A 27,870-nucleotide genomic window follows, 5' to 3' on the forward strand; every position below is an offset into this window, starting at 1 on the left:
GGTCGGGCTTTGAGTGTCTATAACCACCACATTTCCAGTTTGTGCTCTCTGTTTCCTGTGTGTGAGACAAAGGTCTGATCTATGTTTGTTGTTGCTGCCTTCCCTCACCCATCATTATGGACTCTTCTAGAACCAGAAGCTAAAATAAAGTCTTCACATTGTATGTTACCCTTGGTCACCGTATTTTATCACAGCAACAGAATTATTACAGAGATATTTCAACCTCTGGTTCATGAATTTGAAATAGCTCTTTGGGACCTGCATACTTCTTTTACAAACTGTCTATAATCTTTGTTTTTCTTTTGAAGAAATCTCTGTCTCCCCCCACCCAGCTTTGGAATTTCTCTCTAAATTAAGAGTATGAACTCAACCACTTGTACACAATTATTTCTTCTAGTTCTCAATTTAATTTTAATATTGTTTATGGTCTGATTGATGACAGAAGTTTAAATTTTAAATAATTATATTTATCAATCATTTAAATATAGTATGCATCTTTGGTTACTTTTTATTAAGATATGCGATGCATATGGAAAGACTTGTGGTTTGATGAGGTTTGACACACACATACCTCATGTAACCATGCCTGCAAACCAGATGTGGAATACTTCCTTTCCCTGAGAAAAAGCCTCATGCCCTGTTCCCGTCTATTCTCTCCACATTCCCTGGCTAGTCCACAGTCCATTGCTGCCCTAACTTCCATCACAATCGATTAATTTTGCCCTTTGAAAACCTCGCATGCATGGAGTCCTAAGTAAGCAGTCTTCCCGTCTGGATCTTCTGCATGTGGTGTTTTCATCTGTCACCTCTAGTGTAGTATGCGTGTGGCTGTTGAGAGTGAAGCCACCATGAGTCTTTTTACATCTGCCTTCTTTCTGTAAGTATATTTTCATTTGTTTATGGGTAAGCAGCCAGAGTGAAATTTCTGCGTGTCAGGATGAACATTCTCCCTTACACAAGGCGACTGACTCTTTTTCAGGTGACTGCATCATTTCCTCTATCCCGGCAAGAAAGAGTTCTTCCCTCTGCTCACTTCCAGCATGCACTTTTCATGTTTTAATTAACTTTTCTATGAACTCAGAGGCAACCGTCTATAATTAATCCTTCCCGGGGGGTTGCCACTTGTCTCAGTAAAATTCATTAACTAGTCCACAATGGCTTGTTGCTTTAAATACCAAAATGAGTTTGTGTGTGTTTCCCTTCCGTGGACAGTGCCTTTAGACCTTCGGCTGATAGTGAAATTCATCCTCCTGCACTTTATTTTTTATTCAAAACATTTCTAGCTATCCTCGAGCATTCAATTTTGCAAGATGTTCACAGTTTCTAAAAATTTGATTTTTGTTTGTCAAGTGACGGTGGAATAGACAATGAAGTCAGAATCCTCTCTCAGCCTTCTGAAAATTGTTGCCTATGAGATAATAACCTGAATTTACTTTGTGAAATGTCTTCTTTCTGACTCATAATAACCATATGTATCGATGGAGTGCAATGTGATAATTCCATAAATGCATACTACGTCTTTTTCAAGTTGGGATAATTGGTACTTATATCTCATTGTTCCTTGTGTTTGAAGCCTTAAGACTCTTCTAAGAATTCATAAACATCTGAGCGGTTGGCATGAGTTATAGTCATTGTGTGGTCGAGTGTCACAGCCTGCTGATTCTGACTCGCTGTATTGTGGAACCCATGGCCCAAACCCTTCTTTCTAGCCCTCATTGACTCTACTGATTAATACTTCACTTCCGGTGCTCACATCCCAGTCAGAATGGCTATTATCCAAAAGTCAAATATAACACTTATTGGTAAGGATGCAGAGAGAAAGGAACATAGATTCTGGTGGAGAGAATGTAGACTAGAGATGGAGCTCAGTTTGGAGGGTTCCTCAATACCCTAGCAGTGTGTCTACCAGGCACTTTATCTATCCCACTTCTGGGAACATATGCAACAAAAAATAAATCAGCAACTCCTTCCATGGGTATTTTATTCCCTATTAAAAGGAGGAATGAAGTATCCACGAGTTGGTCTTCCTTCTTGATTTTCTTGTGTTTTGCAAATTATATCTTGGGTATTCTAAGTTTCTGGGCTAATATCCACTTATCAGTCAGTGCATATCAAGTGAGTTCTTTTGTGATTGGGTTACCTCACTCAAAGTTTGGAGCTGAGACCAAAGGATGGACCATCCAGAGACTGCCCCAACCGGTGATCCATCCCATAATCACCCACCAAACGCAGACACTTTTGCATATGCCCCCAAGATTTTGCTGAAAGGACCCTGATATAGCTGCCTCTTGTGAGGCTATGCCAGCACCTGGCAAATACAGAAGTGGATGCTCACAGTTATCTATTGGATAGAACACAGGGTCTGCAATGGAGGAGCTAGAGAAAGTACCCAAGAAGCTGAAGGGGTCTGCAACCCTATAGGTGGAACAACATGAACTAACCAGTACTCCCAGAGCTCGTGTCTTTAGCTGCTTTTGTAGCAGAGGATGGCCTAGTCGGCCATCATTGGGAAGAGAGGCCCCTTGGTATTGCAAACTTTATATGCCCCAGTACAGAGGACCACCAGGGCCAAGAAATGGGAGTGGATGGGTAGGGGAGCAGGGTGGGAGGAGGGTATAGGGGACCTTTGGGATAGCATTGGAAATGTAAATGAAGAAAATGTCTAATAAAAATAAATAAATCAGCAAATCAAGTCATACCCATGCATCCATGTTTACTGTAGCAAAAATTGAGATATGCAATCAACCCTGTGTTCACTGGGTTGTGAGTAGATGATAATGATGATGTATGTGTGGTGTGTGTGATGTGGTGTGGTGTGTGTGTGTGTGTGTGTGTGTGTGTGTGTGTGTGTGTGTAGAGGGCTTCTTAGCCATGAAAAAAAAGAAATCTTCTAATTTCATTTTAAATGATTTTTTCTCCAAATGATCACTTATGACTCTATATAGTTATGAATTTTGATTTCTACATTTATTTTTAGTCATGAGGTAGGGCAGGCATGTGCACATGAGTGTATTTTTCCTGCAAAAGCAAGAGATCCCTCTGGAGCTGAAGTCAGAGGTGGTTGTGAGCTGCCTGAAGTGCATGCTGTGGATCTTCACTGAGCTATCTCACTAGTCCTGTTCTGTGAGATGGATGGACCTGAGGACAGCGTGTTAAGGTAAAAAGGCAGATTCAGAAAGGCAGACACCACCTATTCTTAGCTGTATGCAAAAGCAGATTTCTCATTTCTTTTAAAGGAAGCATTATTATTCCAGAGAAAATTCAGGAAAGGTGTAAAAAATTCCATATATAGTTGGAGTTCAGAAGCCTTTTTAATTAGAGCCTTGGGCATCATGGGAATTCCTATGGAAAGTAATTTAAAAGTCTATTTTGGGAGGCAAATTTACATTTCTTGTTAATCTACTCCAGATATGGCCATGCTGTTCTCAAGACATTTCACCAAACCTGCTTGTGTGCTGCTGGCCTCAGACAGGAAGTCACCTTCAGGGAGGACAAGTTTGTTCCCAACAGACCACTTCCAAACACCATGCTGGCTGCCATGATCCCTTCAAACCTCCAAGCCACCTTATGGCCATGGTGCTCAGCTCTAGGAGGACATGGCTGTGACTCAACACAGCAAAGAAGAGTACATTTTAGATATGTGGGACTAGTTCTTACTGTGGGGCCCAGTTTTAGAGATTCCAATTTAAATCTAAAATAGATATTGGTGCTGTGCATGTAGTTGATTTTTTTTTTTTTGGTCATTTTGGGGGGGGGGCGGAGTTGGTGGTGTTTATTTGTTTGGTTGCTTTTGAGGGAGAAACCAAACCCCAAATTTACAAATATTTTGCACCTCTCCTAGAAATAGGTGATGGTAAAGCCACTGTGGACATCAGGCTAGGTTACCAGAAAACTAAAAATGGAGTCACCATAAAGAAGTAATTCAAGTACTGGATATATAGTGGCAAAGAACTGGCAGCAGAGAGAGATCTCTACAGCCTAAGCTTGTGGCAACATTGCTCACATCTATGAAGATGAGGCAGCCCAAATATCCATGGACAGATGACCGGGTAAAGCAGATGTAGTATATGCATACAAGGAAGTGTCACTGAGCCTTGGGAAGCAAAGGAAATATGATACATACTACAGTACTGTTGGTCTAGAGCTGTGCTTCTCAGCCTGTGAGCTGAAACACTTTGGGGGGTCTAATGACCCTTTCATGGGGTTGCATATCACATGTTCACATTACAATTCATAGCAGTAGCAAAATTACAGTTATGACATAGTAACAAAAATAATTGCATTGGTGGGGAATCACCAAAACATGAGCAATGGTATTAAAAGTTTTAAGCATTAGGAAGGTTGGGAACCACTGCTCTAGAGAGTCTTTTGCTATCAAAATAAACCAGTCACAAGAGGATGGATACAGCATGGTGTGACTTCACTCATGTGAGGTACTTATGGTCAAATTCATAAAGAGAGGAGATAACATGGAGGTGGCCAGAGGCCAGGGGGCTGGAACAGGGAATAAGAAGTTACTGTTTTGTGGAGTCACAGCCCAAGTTTTCCAAGATGATTAATAGGCTTCTCAGGGTGATGGAGTGGGGTGAAAACCATGAGTTTGCTTAATGACATGACACTGATTACTTAAAATATATTTAAGCATGCCATGTAGTGTGGGTAGGGTGTGGACACACAGAGGCCCACCAGTTTCATGGCTTGCCTGCAGCAGGAGCCATTACAGTGTGTAAGTATGTGGTGGACAGATGGAAGAGAAGGAGAAGTGGGACAGTCTGAGCATAATGAAGAGATATAGAGCTGGATACATGGGGGTGGAGAGGAATAGCTTGTTGTGAGTAGCCTGCCCTGCCACTTGGGGCCATGATGAAATCCTAGCCTGTAGGGCTGCTGGGGGCCATGTCTGGGTCTGTGGCCAGCCATGCAGCTGCAGCAGCAGGAGTCTGACTCCATGGCTGTGGCTCATATTAACACTAAAGACCATGCAGATATCCCTTGTCTGTATACAAGTGCTGTGCAAAGCTGGCCCTGCTCCTCATTGTCTGTGGCACTCTGGAGAGCTGGTGCCACCTCTCACCAGCTTCAGCAGTCAGGAAAGCAGGCTCGGGTGAGCCAGCCCCAAGGATGTAAGAGCTGGAGAGCTGATCCTGCCCCTTGCCAGCAGCAGCATTGGGTGGCCTAGCCCAAGCAGTGCTGAGACCTCACCCTGGTGGTGCAGTTGTGGGAGAGCTGGTGGGCTGACCAGCTCAGCTAGCTCCCAGTCTGAGATCCAGGTCTTGATCGGATAGCTGATAGTTGATATATCCCAATATCTATCCCATCTCTGAACTTCTGGGTGCATGAAGGACAGGTCCTGAAGATCTGAAAGTGTAGCTTCCACAACAAGATGTTTTTTTATGACTTGGGTTTTTTTTTCCCCCTGATGGATGAGTTGCAAGGGCAGAGGAACAAAGAAACAAGTGAGATTGGAGTGCATGATATGAAACTCACAAAGAGTTTTATATATATAATGTCAGACTTCCCATTATCTATAATGTGCCATAATTAAAGCTAATTTGAGGCAGATCTAGCTTATGAGAAGAATACTTTCCTAGCATTCACTAAGCCTGGCTCCATCCCCAAAACTACCAAAAGAGTATAAGAAAAGGAGGCAGAGGAGAGAGAAATAAAAAGAAAAGAAAAGAAAAATGAGAAGCGAATTTTAAAAGTAAATCAAGATTCTAAAAACTATTTAGGGTCCTGTTATTTGTTAAGGTTAACTATGAAACCAGTGCCCTCAAATTGCTTCTGTACAGCAATGGCTCTAGTGGGCCATCTCTCACTCACTCTTCAGCTCATTGTGGGTTAGTTGGGGTGGGTAGCTTGTTGAATCTACTTTGTAGCATCATCCTGGAACCTGTACTCTTCAACCTTGCCCGCTCCCCACTCTTTATCCTCGAAACCATCTCCAGTGAGTTAGGGGAGAAGGAGTTAGAATAGTGTTCAGATAGCCTTTGTGAGTCTAAGATTTAAGGACCTTAGAGTATAAGGCTGGTAGACAAAGTTCTCAACCTGTGGGTCACCACCCCTGTGTAGGTCAAATGACCTACTCCCAGGGGTCATCTATGACCATCAGAATAAACAGATATTTACATGGTGATTCATGACAGTGGCAAACTACAGTTATAAAGTAGCACCAAAAGTAATTTTATGATTGAGGATCACCACAACATGAGGAATTGTGTTAAAGGGTCTCAGCATTGGGAAGGTAGAGAACCACTACTTTAGAGTCTAGTCATCTGACATAGCGATAATCCTGACAAGCCCTCTGTTACAGGGACATGCCACTGCAAGGCATGCTGGGAAGTGCCTCTGGAAGGCAGAAGACATCTTTATAGGAACATAGCAATATTAAAGCTAATTTCTTAGATAGTAATATGCAGTTCTCCGATGAATACGTATTGATAGGGTGGCACATGAAGCTGAGAGGCATGGGGCACAGGTAGAAGGTACAGCAGGGCAGTCAGGGATCCTCTGCTGCATTCAAGGTGACATCGATCCTGGGGGCTCAGTTCCAAGTGGAACGGGAATGGTGTAAGAGTGTCACCAGCAACTGAGTCACAGATCGATGTCAGTGAATCATGGTTAGGTTTAGGTACTGTCAGCCTTCTCTTAGTCTTATAATTCACATGGGAGCTAAAAGCAGGGTGCCCACCACTTCATCTGATGAGGGAAACCACACCCCTAAAGTGTGCCAAGCACAGATTTTTCCATTGGCTTTATATGTGTATTTGTTAAGTTCCAGTTTGGGTTTAATCTTTTAGGAGAGAGCATTTCTAAGATGTTAGAGATTTCATCGAGTGTGCTTGCCTTTGCCAGATGTGGTGGTGCAAGCCTGTAACCCCAACACCTATGATGCAGAAGACACAGGATAACTGAGTGAGGTTTTTATCAGTTTAGGATCTGGAATATTCGATACCCCTAAGTCATTGTGAAATGATGTCATAAGCTCTCTCACCCCTGTTTCCAACTTGGCTACCTTGCAACCCAAGTCCTTATTGCTCTCTATAGTGATATGCATTTGAATAATTATTGAGCCTATTATTTAAAACATAACTTTCTATACAGGCTATGTTAGACTTAACTCAGTGAGAATCCATTCAATGACACAGTTTCAGAGTTGGTTACTGGCCCCTCCCCAAGTCTGCCTGATGTATAGAGATAAGATCTGAGGGCTACACATGCTCTGCATCTGTATGGGATTGGTCCTTACCAGAGACTATGCTTCTAATACTTTTCTTTTTCTAAGCCCTTCTCAGGTATATAGAAGAAATTTTGATATTGCTAAAGATTCAAAATATTAGCCAGTGTGTGAATCATTTCCTACCAAAACACATGGTGCCTTCCCCAGCGGAACTATCTGATGACAGATGTATTTTTGCTTTATTATTTATTTATTTATTTATTTATTTACCAAAACTCTGTGTGTTGCTACTGTAGACCAAGTATCATGAAGTTCAGAGATACAGCAGTGAGTAAATACAATCTTTCTAATCCAGTTCTATTTTCTAGGAAGAAGGACAAATGAAAGGTGAAGCAGTAAGTAGTGGTATATAGTTAAAACTGAGAAGACTGGACGAAGGGCCATGCTATGGTATGGGGCAGTCTAGGAGGCCTTCTGAGTGCACTGAGTCCAGAAGTGATTCAAATTAGAAGAGGGCATGTGTCATACTGGTGTGGAGAAAAGAGTTCTCTGAGTCTGTCAGACTTCAAGGCACAGATGATGGAGCTATGTGGATGGCAAAGCACCAGTGTGTTCTCCAGTGCACTTGCATCCAACAAAACCTGACCCAAGGACAGAAGTGAAGAACTGGTGTCCTTAGGTGTGTTAGATGTAGGTCTCCACAGAGGATTGGGAGACACTGTAGCGATGGAGCCAGCCACCGTTCACAGTCTGTGTGTGTGAGAAATCATCTTTACTCTGTTCCATTGCTTTCTCTCTGTTTTCAGGTACAAATGCAGATTTTAGCTCTTTATTGTTGAGAATTTCATGCAGCTAGATAATAAGATAGGATTGAATCTAGCCCCACATTTCTTTCTCCCCTCCAATTTTCTCTATGTTTTACCCCAAAACAGATGATCTCCAGGCTCCACCTCGTACTAAGGAGCTATTGGCAGTGGATGGATAGTGGCTGGGGAAGAGAGAATCCTTCTCTTCCAAGGATATGACCACTGGTAGATTCCACATGCTCTCCTGGACGGTCCCACACACTTGTGCTGTGGTCAGCACTGACTAGACTTTGTGGGTTATTTTTAAAAAGGGCAGTTGCTATTTTTAGTGACTCCTTAACAAGGAAAACAAAGTTTCCTATGATAAAAGCAGTGTGAACAAGCATCTATCTTGGATTATAGAATAGTTTCTTTTTTATCATATCAGGAAATGCAAATTCTACAACCATTTTAGTATTTGTATGTATCAAGCAAAACACCATTTTGGAAATCACTAAATGTCCTTTGTTTCTTATTGAAAATTTTTATTTTCTTGTATAACAAGTCTAGGACCAATCACAAACTCTGTAATTGTGTCTCTATAGGTAGTGAATTACATATAATTAGGCCTACATTTATAACCTCATATTTACATGAAGGCTTCAGTACTTGGCTTTAGTAGATGGCTGTAATTCTCAATTCGGGTAAGGAATAGCTTATTATTTTTTTAGGGCAGCACAATAAAAATATCTTTAGAAAATCAGGCATAGTAGATGTAACTTTAATAAAATTTTCTTCTGCTCAAATACACTGACAAAAGTAGATGCAGTTTGCATATTTTGGTCTCTGACAAAACAAATGCAAAACAAATGTAAGTTCAACTTGGTTTGCATGGTGCAGAGTCATTTCCTGGACATGCAGCCATATTTTTGTTTCATTAATACTCCATATTTGAGACAGAGCTTGCCCTGGGACATGCTGCTGCTGACTCTTGATTGCATTACAAAAGTATGAGAAAAAGGAAAGTGATAAAATTACATTTCTGAGAGGTGGGAGGAAAGTCATCATTCAGGAGGTTTTATGGGGAGAAGAGATGTAGCCAGGATCTTCCTGAGAAAATCCATGGAAGCAATACAATTACAATCAGAACACTTTGTCTTTGGAAAATACCACCAGCTCCTGTGAAATTTTATTCTTTTGTACATAGCATTTGCCAAAACGGGTAGATACTCTTTTAAAGATACAACTTATACTCTGCTCTTTGAATAGATACGATGTCCTTCGAATCATTCTGCAACTTCTGCACATTGTTGGGGATACAGGAAGCAACTATATGCTTGGCATTTGATAGGGTCAACCAAATATTTGTTCAATGGACAGACAAAAACAAAGCCCAAAAAACTGATGGCTACTCTTAGCCAAAAGGTAATTCCTAAAGAGCTTTGACCAGGTGTGTTCCTGATGTTGTTCCCCAGAGTTAAGCTTGTGTTTCCAGCTTCCCTTCAGCAATGAGAATTTGTGGTGTTAGAGTATGTAACAATGAGCAGAAGGGGAAAGCTTTGCAGACAAAACTGGAGATGAGCCCCTTAGAGGTTTCTTGGTTGCTGACTCTGCTACCTCCATACAAGCATATGGATTGCTAGAGCTGAATTTAGCTTGTGGTCCAAATGCTTCAAAGATGTCACTTTGAAAAGGACCTTGCTTTGCAAAGCATGGTGTTGACCTTGCCATTAAACGAGGGAACCCTTCAAAGCCTAACCTGAGTTGTTGCCCCTGTTACTTCTGCAGCAACTGTCTCGTGGTCCCAGAATCCAGATGCCTTGGCTCAGCATGTATTGATCATCACGTGACTTTATGAAAAGCATGTATGTGTTCATCATCTTCCTGCCAAACTTCAGCCCACCTGAGATGAAACAGGGACATCACAGAACACAAATGGCCCAGTTCTGTTAGAGCATTGGAAAGGTAGGACGTGCATAGAAACTGGGTCATTCAGGTGGTTTTAAAAGCATTATAGAAACTAAAAATTGGCCTTAATGTCAGTTCCCATCAATCCAGATCAATAGGAGAGTGTGAGCTGCTCCCATGTAGATTCTCCCATGTAGGTGCTCCTATGTAGATGCTTCCATGTAAGTGTGTGTAATTACGATGCCTCTTCTCTCTTGTGCCTTAGCTTCTTCCCACTGCACTTCAATGCTGAGTATCTCTGGTTATATTTGCTTCTTTCTGCTTTAGACTAAAGAATAATGGGCTTTAAATCTATCTGACAACAATTACTCTTGAAGTAGATTGAAGCTCATCTTGTTTTTATGGCCCAAAGTATTTATTTCACAGTTGTAGGAGGAAGTAATTCTTAGGAGTCACTGTGTTAAACCACAGGCAGAAAACAAAGTGTGGATTAAACACAGCCAAAGCCTCACCCTGAGGACTTGCTGGTTGATGTTGTGCAGCTCTCACAATCCCCTTCACCTCCAGGATTTCTGGTCATCAGAATTATATTTCACACAGGGAGGAAATTACACTTAAAAAGTAGCATTGTCCTGCTCTCCGATTGGATTTGAGACCTGGTCCACAGGAAGGAATTCATACCAGATACTATAAACCTGCCAAAACCAAATACCCATGGCTAAGGAAGTCTTGGGCCCTACGGGAGAACTTATTTTGCTTAGCCAAGCTGTCAAGGCACCAAACTGCTTTCCTAAATATTTATGTGTATATCCACAGACAAACGCTACTTCTCCCAGCTTTAATCAGAGATGCTTCATTTTGCAATTATTGCAGTGAATGAATGCAGAGACACAGAACTGTTCCAGGAGCTTGGTAGTGTTCATCCCTAAGCCAGGCATCATTACCACCTTCTCTAATGTTTGGGAATCATCTTAGAAGAGGAAGGGGCAGAGAGAATGTCAGAGTCAGAAGACCGGAAAAATAGACATAAAATGCCATTATCTCTTAGAGAAGGCATAGACGAGGTTGCTATAACCTTACAACAGGTGTTGTTGCTGTCTATAATGAGCCTATACAAGACAGAACCTATCGCTTAATCAAGGATTAAGGGGGGGGGGAGTTCATAGGGTCATACTACTCTGCATTGAACTATTGGCTATAGGGTGGGACAGGTGTTTTGTTTTGGTTTGGTTTGGTTTGTTTTAGTTTGTTTGTTTGTTTGTTTGTTTGTTTGTTTTTGTCATCTATACACTAAGGTGCCTGTCAGGCTCCAAGAAATAGTTCTCATCCATATCTCACACAGAGGAACCTGGTGGAACTAAGTGGCTTCAAAATGAAACCAAAATTCCTGAATGTAAGAGGGTGGGGGTGGGGACTCAGGAGCCAGCAAGGGGGGGTTGCTTTATATAATGTATGAAATTGTCAAAAAGCAAAATCAATACAATAAAAAAAGAACTCAAACAAAGGACATGAATGTGGGAAAGGTAGCAAGAAGGTGAGAAGAAACAGGGAGGTAAGAAAGAATATGTTACAGTAACCAGACTTCATTTTACATGTGTATCAAGTTGTCAAAGAACAAATTCAGTAATCACTTTTAAAGACGCTTAGAACACACCTAGTATTGTCTATTTAACTGAAACATGACAATATTCAAAGTTATAATAATTGAGAGGTGGAATTTCATGACATGACACCTTGTGTAATACAAATGTATGGAGTCCAGTCCATCAAGCAAAGGGCATTAACAACTGCAGAAGACCACTGCTATCCTCTCTCTAATGTTCCTACAGCTTAAGATATCTTAGGCCACTGTCACTCAAGACTGCCATCACAGCCTTGGCTACTACTGCTGTGTGCTGCTTTGCGTTTCTCATATCCTGAAGCAGCCCTAAATTTTAGACACCTTTCTGGTTTTTGAGTCAACAAAGGGGAGAGGCAGATGCATGTGTGTGGGTATACAAGGATCCCCTCAGTCGTGTGGCCATGAGTCTTGCAGTCCTCTTGTGGAGCCTGCCATGGTTGGCTTTAGGCCAAAGAAACTCACAGCATTCCATGTTTTGGAATTATGGCATAGGAACATCTCCAAACAAGACACAGAGCATTTCTCATCATTTTTAGAATTCAATTTCTTTCACATCAAGTAAATAGTTGGGACAAGTTACTGCTATTATCCTTTAGCTATCTGATGTGCTGTGGTCCTCTGTTAAATCTACTGTATTGAATTCAAACATCCAAAATCTATGGCTTTTCATGCGTCCGGAATCTGTGAGATTCACTCTACATCTTGGTCATGGAATTTCACACTATCAGCTGCCTCAAATGTATACAGCAACTGGTATCCTAATGTTCTTTCTGTTTTAATAATATCAGTTCAGATACCAGATAATTTATAAAGGAAAGAAGTTTATTAAGCCAGTGATCCTGAAGCTTGGAAATAAAAATTGTACGACTACATATGACAGAAGCCTAGTGCTATGACCTAGCAGAAAAGCAAACGGGCAAATGGGGGCAGAGAGGGGGACTGGGCTGGCTTCAGCACCATCCTCTCTCCCATGGAAAGACCTGAGTGCTTTTCAATGGCCCACACATTTCCCAGCGCTCACCTCACTCCAGACGATTGCAGGGAGAATGCAATTTCAACCTGAACTTTATAGAGACAGCTATGTTCAAACCAATGCAGGTAGTAGATAAAATAATATTTTATAACCTAAAAACCCCACAAAGTTTATACAGTACTAAAATCTCAACATAAGTGTCTCTTGAAAGGTCAAAAGCTTGACTTTATTCATTATGAGTCGTTTGTTCAGGGGCTCTTCTAGAACATCTTGGAAACTAACCACACATGTGTGCCTGTTTCTACATGAAAAGGGAAACTCAGAGTCACTCTAACTACATGAAGTAAGAAGTCACAAAACCCATTCCTCAACTCTGGAGAAACAGAGCAAAATCCTGCAATCTGCTTCTTCTGGGATTGACAAAAATAGTGGAAAGCTGTTGTGAGCAGCCAGGAAGTGCTTCATGGAGACTGCTGTCCATAAAACTCTCATGTCTGGTCTCTCCATTTCACTCTCACTTCTGGGCAGAATTTCCATTTCTGCAAAGCAGGAAAATTTAGAATAAAAGAGAGATTTAGTCAGGGCAAAGATGATGCTATGGGCTTCAGGCAACAGATGCATCATCGTTTTGAGCCATGTGTTCAATTTAATAGTCACAACCTACTTACTTACAGATGTGTATTAGAATCTATTTGGCCATGCATCTTCTAGATAAAGATAGCCGGTCAATGCCAAGGGTATTGTGTTCAGTGGGGAATTACTAAAACTTTGAATACCCATATGGTAACCTTATGCTTTATTAATTTCTTGTAGCACGATACCATGTGAGATGCCAGAGTGAGCATGTGTTGGAGAATAAAAAATGTGAGTGAAAAAAAAATCAACATTTCTGTATTCCTTCATTTTAAAATAATTACTCTAGTTACATATTAAAGACAACATTAAGTTCGGTGACTAGAGTCCTCAAATGTAATTTAGAGATCACAGGTTTGAGCCCTTGGTTCACTAAATGGCTGGCTTTAGGCAGATAACTTTTCTGACTCCAATTCTTAAAAGTGAGACATGGAAAGGACATCACTGCTTTTCCATATAGCCCACAGTCATTATAGTATACTTCACTCAGCGAAAGACCACCTCAGGCTCTATTCAGTAACAAATGCTAATTTATGAGTTCATTTAAATGTCAAGGGCAGTATTAAATGAGGGCTGGCCCAGAGCTGAAACCTAAGCAGCACCCAGTCTTGAGCTCCTGTTTCTCGGACTGTGAGGTGGACCCATTCTGGGACAGGTTCAGGTCACTGTCTTGTGGTGGCAAGATGACTGAAAGCAGCCCCAGGGCAGAGAGGGGTGCCTTGCTCAGAACACTGAATCACAATTTTGAGGATTAATTCAGACAGCAAATTTTGGACTTCTGGTTGATCTCTGAATAGATGTTCCCGAACATGTGAGTGACATATTAAATGCCACACCTGGGTTCTATGACCCTTCTTGAATTCAAAAATGGAGCTGGTACCCCACAAGGTCCACAGACCAGAGTATAAGGAGAGGGGGTTCTTCCAAAGAAAGGCCTTGGAAATACACGAACAGGCGCTCCTCGGGTAAAAGCTGCAACTTTCTCATCTTCGTGCCTCTACTACTGAACAGAGCCTTTATTATTGGTGCGTGCATGTTCCCTGAGCCTAGTGATGAAGTGGTCAGAATGCATTTACATCCTAGAAATGTTCCTGCTACGACGCATGACTGAGAGAAGTCCCCAATTTTCTCTGTCCCTCGATTTAATTCTACCTAGAGCAGAATATTGATTTCATAATTTTCAGAAGGGAAAATGGATGCTGTTTTTTTGTTGTTGTTGTTGAACATTTTAAACATTAGAAGAATTGTAAACATCACACTGTGTCCTCAAAGCCTGCGGTCTCGGATGTTTTCACTGTGCATTCTTTCTACTCTCTTGCATAACAGATTACTCCGATGCAATTTGCATTGTTCTGGTACAGATAAAATTTACAAACATGAATGGTTTTTCATAAGTTCAGCAAAATTTGGACAACTGAATTTAACAAATACAACCCCAATAAAAAAGTTATAAAGAAAGGACGGATATTTTAGATGAAGGAGCAAATGACACCAGCCATGAATAAATAGCTTAGGGTCCCTGGCTCCTTGGATTGCTGTCAAGCATGCAAGGACAGTTTCATCAGGGCTTCCTCTGTCTCCAGAAGACCTGGCAGTAGAGGGGACAGTCAGTAGCATGAAATCACAAAGGTATTATGCTACTCAGACTTCCATTCAGTTATCTCTTCCCTGTCGAGTCTTAATCCAGCCTATGGCTCTAATGAGCATCCTCATGCCAGCCAAATTCTGAAAGCATACATCCAATCCTATGGTGCCACAAACACAAACTTACTGTTTAGTGTTTAATAACCTTTCTAGGCATTTCTGGTGGATCACATCCACAGTGGAATTCTTGATTTTACCTTTCTTCTAATCTTCCCTTTTTTAACAAACAGGACCAATATTCATGCCAGTGACCCAAAAGTAACTTTTAATTTTTCTTTTTCACTCCTTCCTCCTGACAAGGGCAAATGAAATTCCTGTTGCACCTAGTTTCAAAATACATCCTCATACCAGTATCCTCAACCCAGCATCCTCAGCCCAGCATCCTCAACCCAGCCACTTCTTCCTTCTAGTCAAAATCTCTTTAAACTAGTAATACCCCTTGCAGAGTCTGCTGCAGTCTTCAGAGGGATCTTTCTGCTCAATATTTGTCCTCTTCTGCCTTCCATGTATTTTTTTCCAAATAAATGGAGTTTCCTCTTCTTCCTTTTTTTCTTACTCTTACTCATTCTTAGTCTTAGTCTTTAGCCCTAGCCCTAGCCCTAGCCCTAGCCCTAGCCCTAGCCCTAGCCCTAGCCCTAGCCCTAGCCCTAGCCCTAGCCCTAGCCCTAGCCCTAGCATTAGCATTAGCATTAGTACTAGTATAGGTATTAGATATGGTCACACTACCTAGCCTTGACTGGCTGGGAACTGTTTATGTAAACCAAGCTAACCTTCAGATCCTACAGCTTCTACTTCCCCAGTCCTAGGAATAAAGGCATGAGCCACCACACTACCGTAAATGCTTTAGAACATTGGTCTTCATGTGCCACATCTCCCCTCAGCCAAACTTGGCAATGAGTTTTGCATATTAAAGTTGAACGCTAGTTGTTTCTGTGGCCCAAGCTCTTGATTATCTAGCCATGTCCACCCATAGGTGCTTCCCCTCCGTGGGACTTTCCTCTTGTCTCTGCTGTTCCTAGCAAGGCAGAGGTTTGAACTTGGATCTGTTAATGGCTCTAAGCTCTTTTATGATGGGAGTGGGGGGTATTCCATCTCTTGTTATCTCTGCTTGGAATTCCCATCTCTAGAGCTCCCTTTTGAATCTATCTTTCTCTAGGAGTCAGCCCTCCTGGACCACATGCTCTAAAAACAATGTTTTATTCAACATCACCTGGAGTCCCTATTCACTTTTAACATATTTATTCTCATCTTTCCCACTGAAGTGCAATTTCTGAGATGACAGAGACTCTAATTTGACTCTTCATTCCTTGTTCTATGCTTAGGATAGTATCTTTCCGCTCCTACACATCATGAGCTTGCATTAAGTTACGGGAAGAAAGAAGCCAGGAAGAAGACAGGGAGGAAGGGGGAAGGGAAGAACAGAGGGAGGGACAGTGTGGGAGAAGCAGCAGACGTTTAGAATTCCACAGAGGAACTTGGGATAAAGCTGAAGGCAGCAGTGGGAGGACTGGAGGCTCTTCTCATCCCCCCAGGGGTAGCACGGCTGGCTTCGGTTTCCTATTGTTACTCACAAGGGATTCTTGTCTGCACAGACTTTGAGTTCTGTCCATGGAAGACTTACATTCAATGTATCGTGTTTCTCCATTATTCTGTTTGATTCAGTGTGAATAAACTTCAGAGTATTGAATGGAGTAGGAGAAGCCAGAAACACATTAAGGCGATAAATGCAAGAGAAGGGACAAGTATTTGGAAGTGGCTTGAATATTAAAGACAATTTTAGTCCCAAAGATCAACTGCACATACAAGTGGAGAGATGAAAATGATGGGATTTAAAGAGTGATTAGTCTGAAAGAGCCTGGTGTTTTTTTCAACCACCATGTTGTGAATTTTAAGTGGAATACATTACATATCAGCTTTACACAGACTGAACTGTGGTCCAGGAAAGATTCAGAAAAGATGCCTGCTTTTCACTGCCAAGGATCTATTTCTTTCTTATTTGAAAGATCTTATTAAATATACAAGAATGCTAACACAGGCACATGTTTCTAAAAGTGAGAATTGTACCCCTGATATTGAGGTACAAAGCCCCCCTTAGGAAGGGCATTAAACTGTTGCTCACTTTCATGATGACTATATCAAAGTAAACGTCTCCTGTAGCTGGAAAACAGAAGCACAGACGATGATGGAGCCTCTACCTGCTGAAAAGCCTGCATCACTGTAGCTGCATGTGAAAAAGGTCACACTTCCTTTCTAGCAGCTAAACGATTTGAATATAAATAAGCAACTTTTTCCGCCTGTCAGTTCCCTCAAGAATATTTAGTGCTGTCTCCTTTAATGAGTGCTCATTACAGATGAGTGCGAGTGAACACATTTAATCAGGGTAATATGGGGTAATGATCATGTGAATGTCTTCTCATTGGGTCCTGAACCATCTGTTCCAAGCCATTTGTCCGTGTAAAACTGTCAACATTTTGAGCCGCTGACTGACAGGTGAAGCCAGACGTGTATGGTTTTCATTTTGGCACCGGGGATTCTCTGATTTTTTTTTTTTTTCACAAAAAGAAACCTCCTGAAAGACCCAAAGGGGCTCTCGCTTGGGAAGCAGCTTTTCTTTAATTTGTTTCATTGATCATTAATGTATTTAGCTCACTCTTACCTAGTACAACACTACAATCAAGGCCCAAAGCTACTTTGATTGACACAATAGACTCCTAAGAGAGACTGGAGGATCTGACCCTGGAGGTCTTTTATGAACACTGATAGGCAGCTTTTTGGTGATGAATGGGTCATTCAAACCCATCGTTTCTACCTGCCATTCACAGACACTCTTATTTTACCATCACTTGGTGTAAGATGTTCCAGGCATGGAGGTGTAGTTTGGTGACAGAGCCCTTGCCTAGAAAAGGCAAGGCCCTGGTTCTCAACCAACAAAATGACACGATGTGCTTTTGGGGTCCTAGGTCAGCTGGTAAAATGTTTACCTTGAAAGCATAAGAACCTGAGCTCAATCCCCCTAAGAAACCCAGGTAAATCAAGTTAGGTGTGGTGGCAAATGTTTGTAACCCCATTATCAAAGAGATGGAATCCTTCTGTGGAGCTCACTAAAGAGCCAGCCTAGCTGAATCTGTGCATTGCCATCCTCTGAAAGACCATGTTTTGAAAACCAGCATGGCTGGGATCCTGAGGAATAATACACCAAAGGTTAACTTCTGATTTCTCTTCATACATGCACACATGTGCACATGAACCGGCACACACATGCACTTGCACACTTGTACACACCTTTACGTACCTGCACCTCCACATGCATGCACACCCACAAAACACAAGAAGACATGGCTGTCTCAGACAAGCTGGTGGCAGCTCTTGTTCCTGGGGTGACATGCTTTTGAGAGTTGTTCTCATTGAAGAGAAAATGACTGTCTTAGTCAGGGTTTCTATTCCTGCACAAACATCATGACCAAGAAGGAAGCTGGGGAGGAAAGGGTTTATTCGGCTTATACTTCCACATTGCTGTTCATCACCAAAGGAAGTCGGGACTGGAACTCAAACAGGATAGGAACCTGGAATAAGGAGCTGATACAGAAGCCATAGAGGGATGCTGCTTACTGGCCTGCTTCCCCTGGCTTGCTCAGCTTGCTTTCTTATAGAACCCAGGGATGACACCAACCACAGTGGGCTGGGCACTTTCACCTTGATCACTAATTGAGCAAATGCCTTACAGCTGAATCTCATGGAGGCATTTCCTCAAAGGAGGCTCCTTTCTCTGAGATAACTCCAGCTTGTGTCAAGTTCACACACAAAACCAGCCAGTGCAATGACAAAAATTGTAATAGAAAAGCTGTAGCTTAATCCTTATAACTTGTGGTCCCCCCGCCCATGGTGTCTCTATCCTTCAGGCTGGTTCTAACAAGTTACAATGAACTATCTGAGAATCCAGTAGCCTCTACAGATGCTAGGATGCAAGAGGCACTTAGGGTTGGGCATGATTGAACTTCCTGGCAGATTGTGTGTTCCCTCTTCTGTTTTTCTGTCAGCATTGAGAGGTCATACTGTTGCTCTGGGCTCAAGCCTTCCTTCTGCTCTTTTGTGCTATGCATGCTCTAGTGATCTAGTTTGCAATGGCGAACTGTCTTTGGCCCATGCTGGAAGCACATCAAGGACTGATCCATGCTGTAAATAATATGGCCATGCTAAAAGAGACAAAGTGAACTGTTAGGGTTGTGTGCCTGTTGGTCAGGACTTGTGTCTCAACCTGCCCTCTGCTGTGTTGTAGTTGAGTTTGGTTCTACTTCACAAGCCAAGCAATGAATGGATGAGTGAATGCATGAGTGAGTGGCGAGCCTCATGGTGCTTAGGGCAAGCAGTCACGTTTGCAATGGAAGCAGAAGGCTTGAATGAGAAAATGAGGAAGTCCATGGGGTTTTTTCCTTTGGAGTTCACAGCTTCTCTCTGCCATAGATGGGTGCTCCTCCACTTTGCTTTCTTAGCCAGCCATGTGCAGAATGATAGTGCTTTGCATTGAAGGTCTTCCTTTCAATAGAGGAAGAAGAATGACTCTTGTCCCATCAGGATGCTCCTCCAACTTGGATCTATGTGGGAGTGTCCACTCCCAAACTGCCTCCCTTGACTGCTGCCTGAGAGCTTTCCTGTTGCTTCCCTCCACCTCACCAAAGATGAGGCAACCCTACATGAAACTGTTAAGAATTCACAGAGCAATAGTGTCTTAAGGAGAGTGACTGCCACTTAATTTTTCGTCCTTCCTCTTCTAGTTGTCTATAAATAAGGTTCTGGGGAGAATCCTGTCTGACCCCCTGGGACAAAGTAACATGTTTCCAGAAGGAGTTACACTTTGTTACAAGATCTGGTGAGCATTTTATTAAGTACTAAGCTGGAAGTTTTAATTTACCCAACGTTTATAAACTGTCCTCATTTTTCACTCTGCCAATGAATTCTCTAAGGAACTCATATTAAACACAGGATTCACTTATTGTGCCTTTAGTATGTCTTAGTTAGGGTTGGTATTGCTGTGAAGAGACACCATGACCATGGCAGCTTTTATAAAGGAAAATATTTAATTGGGTCTAACTTACACTTCAGAGGTTTAGTCCATTATTGACACGGGGGCACACAGGCAGACATTCTCGCTGCAGGCAGCAGGAAGAGAGAGTGAGGCACCAGGGCTGGCTTGAGCTCCTAAAACCACAAAGCCTACCACCAGTGATACACTTCCTCCAATAAGGCCACACCTACTCAAACAAGGTCATATGTTCCAATCCTTTCAATTAATGTCTCTCCCTATGAGCCTATGGAGGTCATTTTTATTCAGACTACCACACCTTCGAGCAGCACCTGGAAACAGCATTGTTCTTGCTTTTGTTGGGATTATGGCTTTTAATCATGATTATTTTGTCACCAGAATCATTTGGTACTGTCTGGAAATGTCTTTGATTGTCAAAGGCTGGGGATGTGATGTGAAGTGATGGTGTCATCTAATTGGCAGAGTCAAGTCTGAGAGCCATTCGAAATTGATTACATGGGAGTTCCTTCCATCTACCAAATAAAACAATTTTTCATTTCAAACTCATTGAGGATGAAACCAATATGGGTTAGCTCAGCAGTGGCATTCTCTAAACATTACAATGCTTGCTTGTTTTACTCTAATCTGTGGAACGGTTACAGCAACCCATCACTTTCCCCTTTACCTCCTGGCTGTTGTAAGGTTTTCATTATTTTGGAAGGAAAACCGAGCAAAGGTTTCAAACATTGGGTCATCATGGGTGATGATTCATGCGGATTCTGAGCAAGGCCTTCATTTCCTTATGTGTGACCTTCCTTAGGCTTTGCCCAGTGTCTGTACATATATACATACATATACATATATATATATATATATACATATATATATATATATATATAAACTGTATTACTAAGCTTTGTGCATACGATGTTACATGTTCATCTTAAGGGTGCTCATTTGTGTGGAAACCAGGGTCCAACCATGGGTCTTACTCCTCAAGGACGTGGTCCACCTTGTTATTATGAGATCTGGCTAGGTTCAGCTCAAACAGCTTTGTTGAGACCATTAGACCGAAGAGTCTGCTAATCTGACTTACCAGTGAACCCAGAGATCTGTGGTCTCTGTTTCCTTGACGCTGGAGGGCAGGTAAACATGTTATTGCCACAGCTACTGTTCTTAAAACTGTGACTTCTGGGGGATTGAACTCAGGTCCCCGTGCTTGTGAAGCAAGTATTTTACCCACTGAGCCATCTTCCAAACACGTTTTAGCCTTGTGTTTTATCATGTATGGCTTGTTATTTAACAGTGTTTGAGGTGATCCCGGGTTGCTGGCTCTGCAGCCTAGAGAACTAATGCAGAGGAAACTTATATTCCCACCTCCGTGACGTCACTCTGACAGAAGTGACTTGTTTTTGTATGATGCTCCAGGATGCCTCATTAGCATTGAGGACAATCATAATTAAGTAAGGCAAGGCATGAAGGTGGTCCTCACTAGGTACCTGGAGGCTTCTGGTTGCACGATTTACTTGTGATGGCTCTGACACTTAAGAAGACCTGAAAAATGCAAAAGCTGTCATAAGGCACAGTTCGTTTCTATGGTATCTCTTCCTTATTTGACTGACATTGAGTTGAGAAGGCAGCACTATAAACAAATGGGCCCCACCTTCCTCTTCCATTGTCTTTGGGTTGGCATCATCTCCAAAGGAACCTTGGTCTAGTTGAAAGGAAGCAGAAATCATACATGGCTGAGACTGTGCATAACTCTATGTATCATTTAAAGAAGTCATTGGTTCTTCTATTTTAAAACGATGGAAGGTCATATGCTCTTCTTCCTCCTGGTTGTGGTAGTGCAGTTTTTAACTGGGGTCTTGGCAAATGGCCTCATTGTGGTTGTCAATGCCATCGACTTGATCATGTGGAAGAAAATGGCCCCACTGGATCTGCTTCTTTTTTGCCTGGCAACTTCTCGAATCATTCTTCAATTGTGTATATTGTTTGCACAGCTGGGTCTATCCTGTTTGGTGAGACACACGTTATTTGCTGACAATGTTACCTTTGTCTACATTATAAATGAACTGAGTCTCTGGTTTGCCACATGGCTTGGTGTTTTCTACTGTGCCAAGATTGCTACCATCCCTCACCCACTCTTTCTGTGGCTGAAGATGAGGATATCCAGGTTGGTGCCATGGCTGATCCTGGCATCTGTGGTCTATGTAACTGTTACTACTTTCATCCATAGCAGAGAGACTTCAGAACTTCCTAAGCAAATCTTTATAAGCTTTTCTTCTAAAAATACAACTCGGGTCAGACCAGCGCATGCCACACTACTCTCAGTCTTTGTCTTTGGTCTCACACTACCATTTCTCATCTTCACTGTTGCTGTTCTGCTCTTGTTGTCCTCCCTGTGGAACCACAGCCGGCAGATGAGGACTATGGTGGGAACTAGGGAACCTAGCAGACATGCCCTCGTCAGTGCGATGCTCTCCATTCTGTCATTCCTCATCCTCTATCTCTCCCATGACATGGTAGCTGTTCTGATCTGTACCCAAGGCCTCCACTTTGGAAGCAGAACCTTTGCATTCTGCTTATTGGTTATTGGTATGTACCCCTCCTTACACTCGATTGTCTTAATTTTAGGAAACCCTAAGCTGAAACGAAATGCAAAAATGTTCATTGTCCATTGTAAGTGTTGTCATTGTGCAAGAGCTTGGGTCACCTCAAGGAACCCAAGACTCAGTGACTTGCCAGTGCCTGCTACTCATCACTCAGCCAACAAGACATCCTGCTCAGAAGCCTGTACAATGCCATCTTAATTGTCCAACCTGAGGCTTAATCATTTCAAAGGGTAAATTGATGATCAAAGCCCAACACATGATATGACATCAAGGTCCATATCCCAGTAGTCATGTGGAAATATCACCTTGCAAGATGATGTCATTGAGAAACCAGGGCAAATGGAGTCTAGGTCTTTCAGTATGATTTGCTGCAGTGCATGCGAATCTGTAATTTTCTCCAAGTAAAGCATTTAAAGAAGAGTAAAAGCCCAAGATGAACTTATAATACCAGAAGGGCAGAACACTAAAACATCCCGTGTTCATTGCCTAGATTCAGACCCTGTCCCAGACATGAATGGGTTGATTGTGTATATCTTGATTACACGAATCAAGAATATCTTTTCTGGTTTTTGTTTTTGTTGTTGTTGTTGAAGTCACATACAGTAAGGCTACTCTTCTTCTTCAAGTACTAAAGGAAGCTGAGGGCAGCCAGACCTTCTCAGTCCTTGAGAGCATGCACATCTACTCCAAGACCAGAAAACTTGGTATACATCTCAATGACTGATAAGAAGGATGATTGACAGAGAAAGAGGAGGAATAGACCGACTTTTAAGAGGTGGGAGAGTTGAAGGAAGAAGACAAAGAGAGAAGAAAAGAACAGAGCTTTTCATTTCCTATAATTGTACACCCTCAATAGATAATGACTTGTAAAGAATTTTCACTTTGCATTTGTACACTCAGCCTGGGGGTCCTTTTGATTGATAGCAACAATTTGACATTCCCACATCACATGTCTTCCTAGTGAAGCAACATTAGTAGGTATGGATGGGGCTCATGGTGTTTCCATCTGCTTGAAACACAGATATATTTTCTCTTTGGAAGATGACTTTGGAAACTAAGCAAAATAGATGTGTGTGTGTGTGTGTGTGTGTGTGTGTGTGTGTGTGTGTGTGTGTGTGTGTGTGTTGTACACAGTCAACCTCAGTTGCATACACACACTTCTAAAATCAACTCAGAATCCCTTTGCTTTAGGGGCTGATGTAAAACAAGCTGTCTCACGATTGTCTTTAGTTTGTATTTCAGGTGTGATGGTGTAAAATGTATCTGTGTTTAGAGGTGATCATCACCAGGAGCACAGACTTTGTAACCCAAGACATGCTACACACAGAGGACATGCTTCAGAAGATCCAAATATGGATGCATCCTCTTGGGAACAAGAGCCATGGTACCTTTCATCTTCCCATAGTCTCCAACTCAGTTCTCCAAGGAACAGAGCAGCAGCCCCCACCTTCCTCTTCTCGCTGACCCCACATCACACCAAGTCTAGATAACCCTGAACTCAGGCAGCCAGTTAGTTCTAGAAGGAATGGCATGCTGCAGGTGAGCATCACTCCCTCTTGAAGAAGGGACCAAGAAGAGTAGCTTGCTTTTCTTATGTCTTAACTCTAGTGATTACTGTTCTTTATTCTCTAAGGTGTGCACTTGCAGGTTGGAAGAGAAGAGTGGGAACACCTCCAAACATTCAGAAAGAAATGTAAAATTATGCAATTTGCTTATGATTTGGCTTCTCAGATACCATTTTTCTCATTCATTTTTTCTTAGTATATATCAATTGTAGAAAACAATAGATCCTACTGTGACATTTTCATACATGTAAATAATGTAATTAATCACATCTGCTTCAGTACCCTCATTTGTTTATCCCTCCCTTTTCTCAAATATTTTTCCCTTCTCTTTTTGCATCTTTTTAAAAATCTAATTTCAATGTGTGAGACAAAAACATGACATTTTTGTCTTCCTGAGTTTGGGTAATGTTGCATACCATAGTGATCTGTAGTTCCTGCCATTTGCCTGCAGATGACATAATTTGCTCTTCTTAAGGCCTGATTAACACTCTGCCATGGACATTGTATTTATACCACATTCCCTTTGCTTAGAGTTGATTGGCATGTGGGTTGGTTCTTGGCTGTTGTGAACAGTACTATTCAATCCCAGATTCTGATTCTATTTCAACAACTTCTGCTCTAATAATGCCAGCTAGTGAGATGAGTTTTAAGATGTGACTAAGTGTGATGCTAATATTAGCAAGAGTTTTTGAATAAACAAAATAATAAGTATGCATTCCAAAATCATTTCACAGTCTACTTTCCTCCCAAACTCTCCTTTTATGATTTTAGCTTTGGTGTTGAATAGGAAACCACCGCTCAGTTTTAGAAATGAAACACTCACTGCCTTCATCCCTTCTAGATTGCCTGTGACTCATTTTGCCAGCTGGCTAAGCTGTCTGTTCTTTACTTGCCCACTTGCTTCAAGAGCTCTGCTTGCTGTGGTGTGCAAATGGTTTCATTACCAGATCCCCTGGCTCCTGTGTTGAAATTCCATCCCTAGTAGGTAGAAGTGTCACTAAGTATGGTATTCAAGGTATTTAAAGGTGGTCCCTTTGGGAGGTGATTATGATGAGAGAAGGTTATCTGACTATAGCCCCCATGATTGGCCCCTGGTGGATTTATCTGAAGAAGAGAGGGAGCAGAGGGCAATCTTATGCACACTTCCTCCACCCAGCATGAGATGCTGTGCATCCCTCCCAGACATTGCCATCAAAACAAGTCATTGTAAGGTGACACACCTGACATTGAACCCAACCCAAAAACCCAGATGAACCTCTTCTTTATTTTGGGGGTGGTGGTGGTAACATAACTAGTCCATGGTATAGTCTTATTTGTGATGGATAAAGGTTCTACAGCAAGGCAGACACTATAGCTCCTAAAAGCTATGGCCATGAGATCTCCTGCATGGTCCACCATGAAATCTCATAACTGAGTTCCATTATTGTTCCTTCTAATCAAATGTGGGCCAGGAGGAAGTGTTCTTTTTTGGAAAGGGAACAACAGGAATATTCTACTCTGTTTTGGATAAAGAAGAGATGTGAATCCCTAGTAGAGTACTCTCAATTATTGACCATGACACCCTCAAATCCCAGGAGATCTTCACAGCTTCCAGTGATGAGAGATGTGAGATCAGTCGAACACTCAGAATCTATTGGCTTATGTACTTGGACTTTTAAAACCATTGAATTTAAATGTATCTTTTATTCTCTAGTTATAACTGTTGTCTTGAGCTGACACTGTATGCTATCCTAGGCCTTGTCCTTGAAGCTTCTAGCCTCTGTACAATCTTATCTAGGCCTAGACTGTTTTCAGGTTCTGAGACTTACTGCTGAATAAGCTCACCCCTTCATGGTTCTTTCTGATCTTTGGCTGGCTGATTCAACTCAGCTGTTTTGGCTCTAAACTCCTCTCCATACTAACTGGTTTAATGTGGTTTATTTCTCTCTTGCCCTCTGACATTTTGCTTTGCTTAGTCTCATACTAACTTTGGCAATACATTCTAATCTTCTGGCTCCTCCTCCTTCTCTGGCTTGTTCTGTCTTCACCCATGCCTAGTTTGTTCCCCCCTGCAACCTGTCCCTGTGCATCCCAGTAGAGCTGCCTCCTCTTCTGTTTCTGCACTGCCCATTAAGTAGCTTCCCACTCATCCTTCTTCCTGTGAATGTTGGGCACATCCTATTCTGTCAAAGCTTTCTCTGATCCATCACTTTGTCTGCCACTCAATTAGACATCACTTTCAAACATGGGTGCTTCCTTTTACAAACTAAGTTTACCTTCATGTTTGATATTGGAGGTGAGTGCTAAGGGCTGAGCCACTGAACTAGAAACAGTTTTTTTTTTCCAGTAAATAACACTATCTCAGGGTCCAGTGTGATCAAATATCCTGCAATAATCAAATGTCATAATTTGAATGCTAAAATAATAAACAATCTAGAATGCCTCAGAAGTGATATATAGCTCATAAATTCTTACTTACGGTAATGCAGCAACTGCTTGGCAATAGAACACTCTTGATGTGGAAGTGCTATGTAGACTTTAGCATTTAATTATTACCCTTGGACTTGAGGCTAATGGTTTCTTGAAGCCAATGGCCAGCCATCATCACTCCTCCAGACAGTTCAAAGGTTATGCCCAGTTGAATATTTATAGTCTATTTCTCAGATTTTAGATGTTCTAATTTTAGCATGGGTAATATGGCCTTCAAAAATTTGCCCATGTGTAACTATACCATATCTTTTGGATGAGACAAGACAGGTTTTTGGGAAGATATATAAAAGTCAAAGACCCTCCCCACAGTGTAAACTGACTTTGGTAATCAGTGAGATGACATTTCTATTAACACAACATAGTGAGATCACGTAATATGACTTATATGTGTTTAGGCATAACCTCTGGAGAAGAATGGTTTCTCTCTCTCTCTGTTTCTCTGTCTGTGTGTCTCTCTCTGTGTGTCTCTGTCTCTGTTTCTCTCTCTCTGTGTGTCTCTGTCCCTCTGTTTCTCTGTTTCTGTCTCTGATTATTTTGGACAGATGGCACTAATATTCAAATGGGCAAAGTAAGAAGAGTCACATGCTTTAAATGGTCTTCCTAAGAAATGGGTATAGAATCTGTTTTTATGCATTTTTTCATATTAGGAATACCCTATCATCGTCATCATCTGCCTCCATATAACTGTAGACTTATCAGAAAACTTCATGCCATAGTTATGTATGTCCCAGGAAGAATCACAGTGGTGAGCTCTCAGGAGCTTATTCAGGTTCACAGCAACACAGAGCCATCTAATTCACTGCCTTCTTGACATACAAATAAACATCGCTTTCTTGAGATATTGAATCATCTTATAGGTCCCCCCCTCCATACCTTTTCAGTATTAAATAATGTCCACTTTTAAGATATAGTGTTCACATTTAGATTTCTGGCTGTGGCGTCTGGAGCTATTTAATCTTTCGTGGCTGAGCATCAGAAGTTGGTGATTTCATCCCATCTTGTAAATCATATTCACATCAATGGTGCAGACATAGGTTTCCTCTTATTCTGTACTGTGTTTGTTTCTATCTTAAATACATTGAATCAGCCAGCAAGCAACAGAGCACTGACAGCATGCCTATTTTTTTTAAGTGACTGAAGGTTCATTTAATTTCCCCTACAAACTTTATTTATTTATTTATTTATTTATTTATTTATTTATTTATTTGGAAAAAGAGATCTATTTACCTGTTTCTGTGTTTGAGGATGCTATGGACCTCTGAAACAGATCGCATTAGCTTCTCTGGGCTACGCTTTCCATCAATTTAGGAATATAAATATGAGGTTGATATGTAGAGTAGAGTGTGCATCTGGGAATAGGAAGGGAGAAAGTCTGGTAGCCAGATTGAACTTAGCTCTTGGTGAGTGCTCACTCAACAAGCCAAGCTTTTGAGCTACAGGGAATGTCTTGAGAGGGC

The 27,870-nt window shown here is 41.7% G+C and overlaps 1 protein-coding gene and 1 long non-coding RNA gene across 2 annotated transcripts in view; both read left to right on the forward strand.

The window, feature by feature from the left end:
• Nucleotides 1-638: 638 nt before the first annotated feature.
• Nucleotides 639-27,870, forward strand: part of Gm32499 — an 84,166-nt gene continuing 56,934 nt past the window's right edge. The window contains exons 1-3 of the long non-coding RNA XR_001781610.2: nucleotides 639-877; nucleotides 9,754-9,930; nucleotides 13,281-13,331. This is a non-coding gene — a long non-coding RNA (predicted gene, 32499). The remainder of the gene's footprint in view (nucleotides 878-9,753; nucleotides 9,931-13,280; nucleotides 13,332-27,870) is intronic.
• Nucleotides 21,572-22,577, forward strand: Tas2r119 (taste receptor, type 2, member 119). Its single transcript, NM_020503.3, has one exon. It carries the CDS (start codon nucleotides 21,573-21,575, stop codon nucleotides 22,575-22,577), a length of 1,005 nt encoding a protein of 334 aa, NP_065249.3. The 5' UTR covers nucleotide 21,572.

Source organism: Mus musculus, chromosome 15 (genome assembly GCF_000001635.26).
Source record: "Mus musculus strain C57BL/6J chromosome 15, GRCm38.p6 C57BL/6J".
NCBI classification, from domain to species: domain Eukaryota; kingdom Metazoa; phylum Chordata; class Mammalia; order Rodentia; family Muridae; genus Mus; species Mus musculus.

Bases quoted from the DNA above. Each gene is read 5' to 3' on its own strand.
- Tas2r119 (NM_020503.3), top strand. From the start codon at position 21,573: ATGGAAGGTCATATGCTCTTCTTCCTCCTGGTTGTGGTAGTGCAGTTT.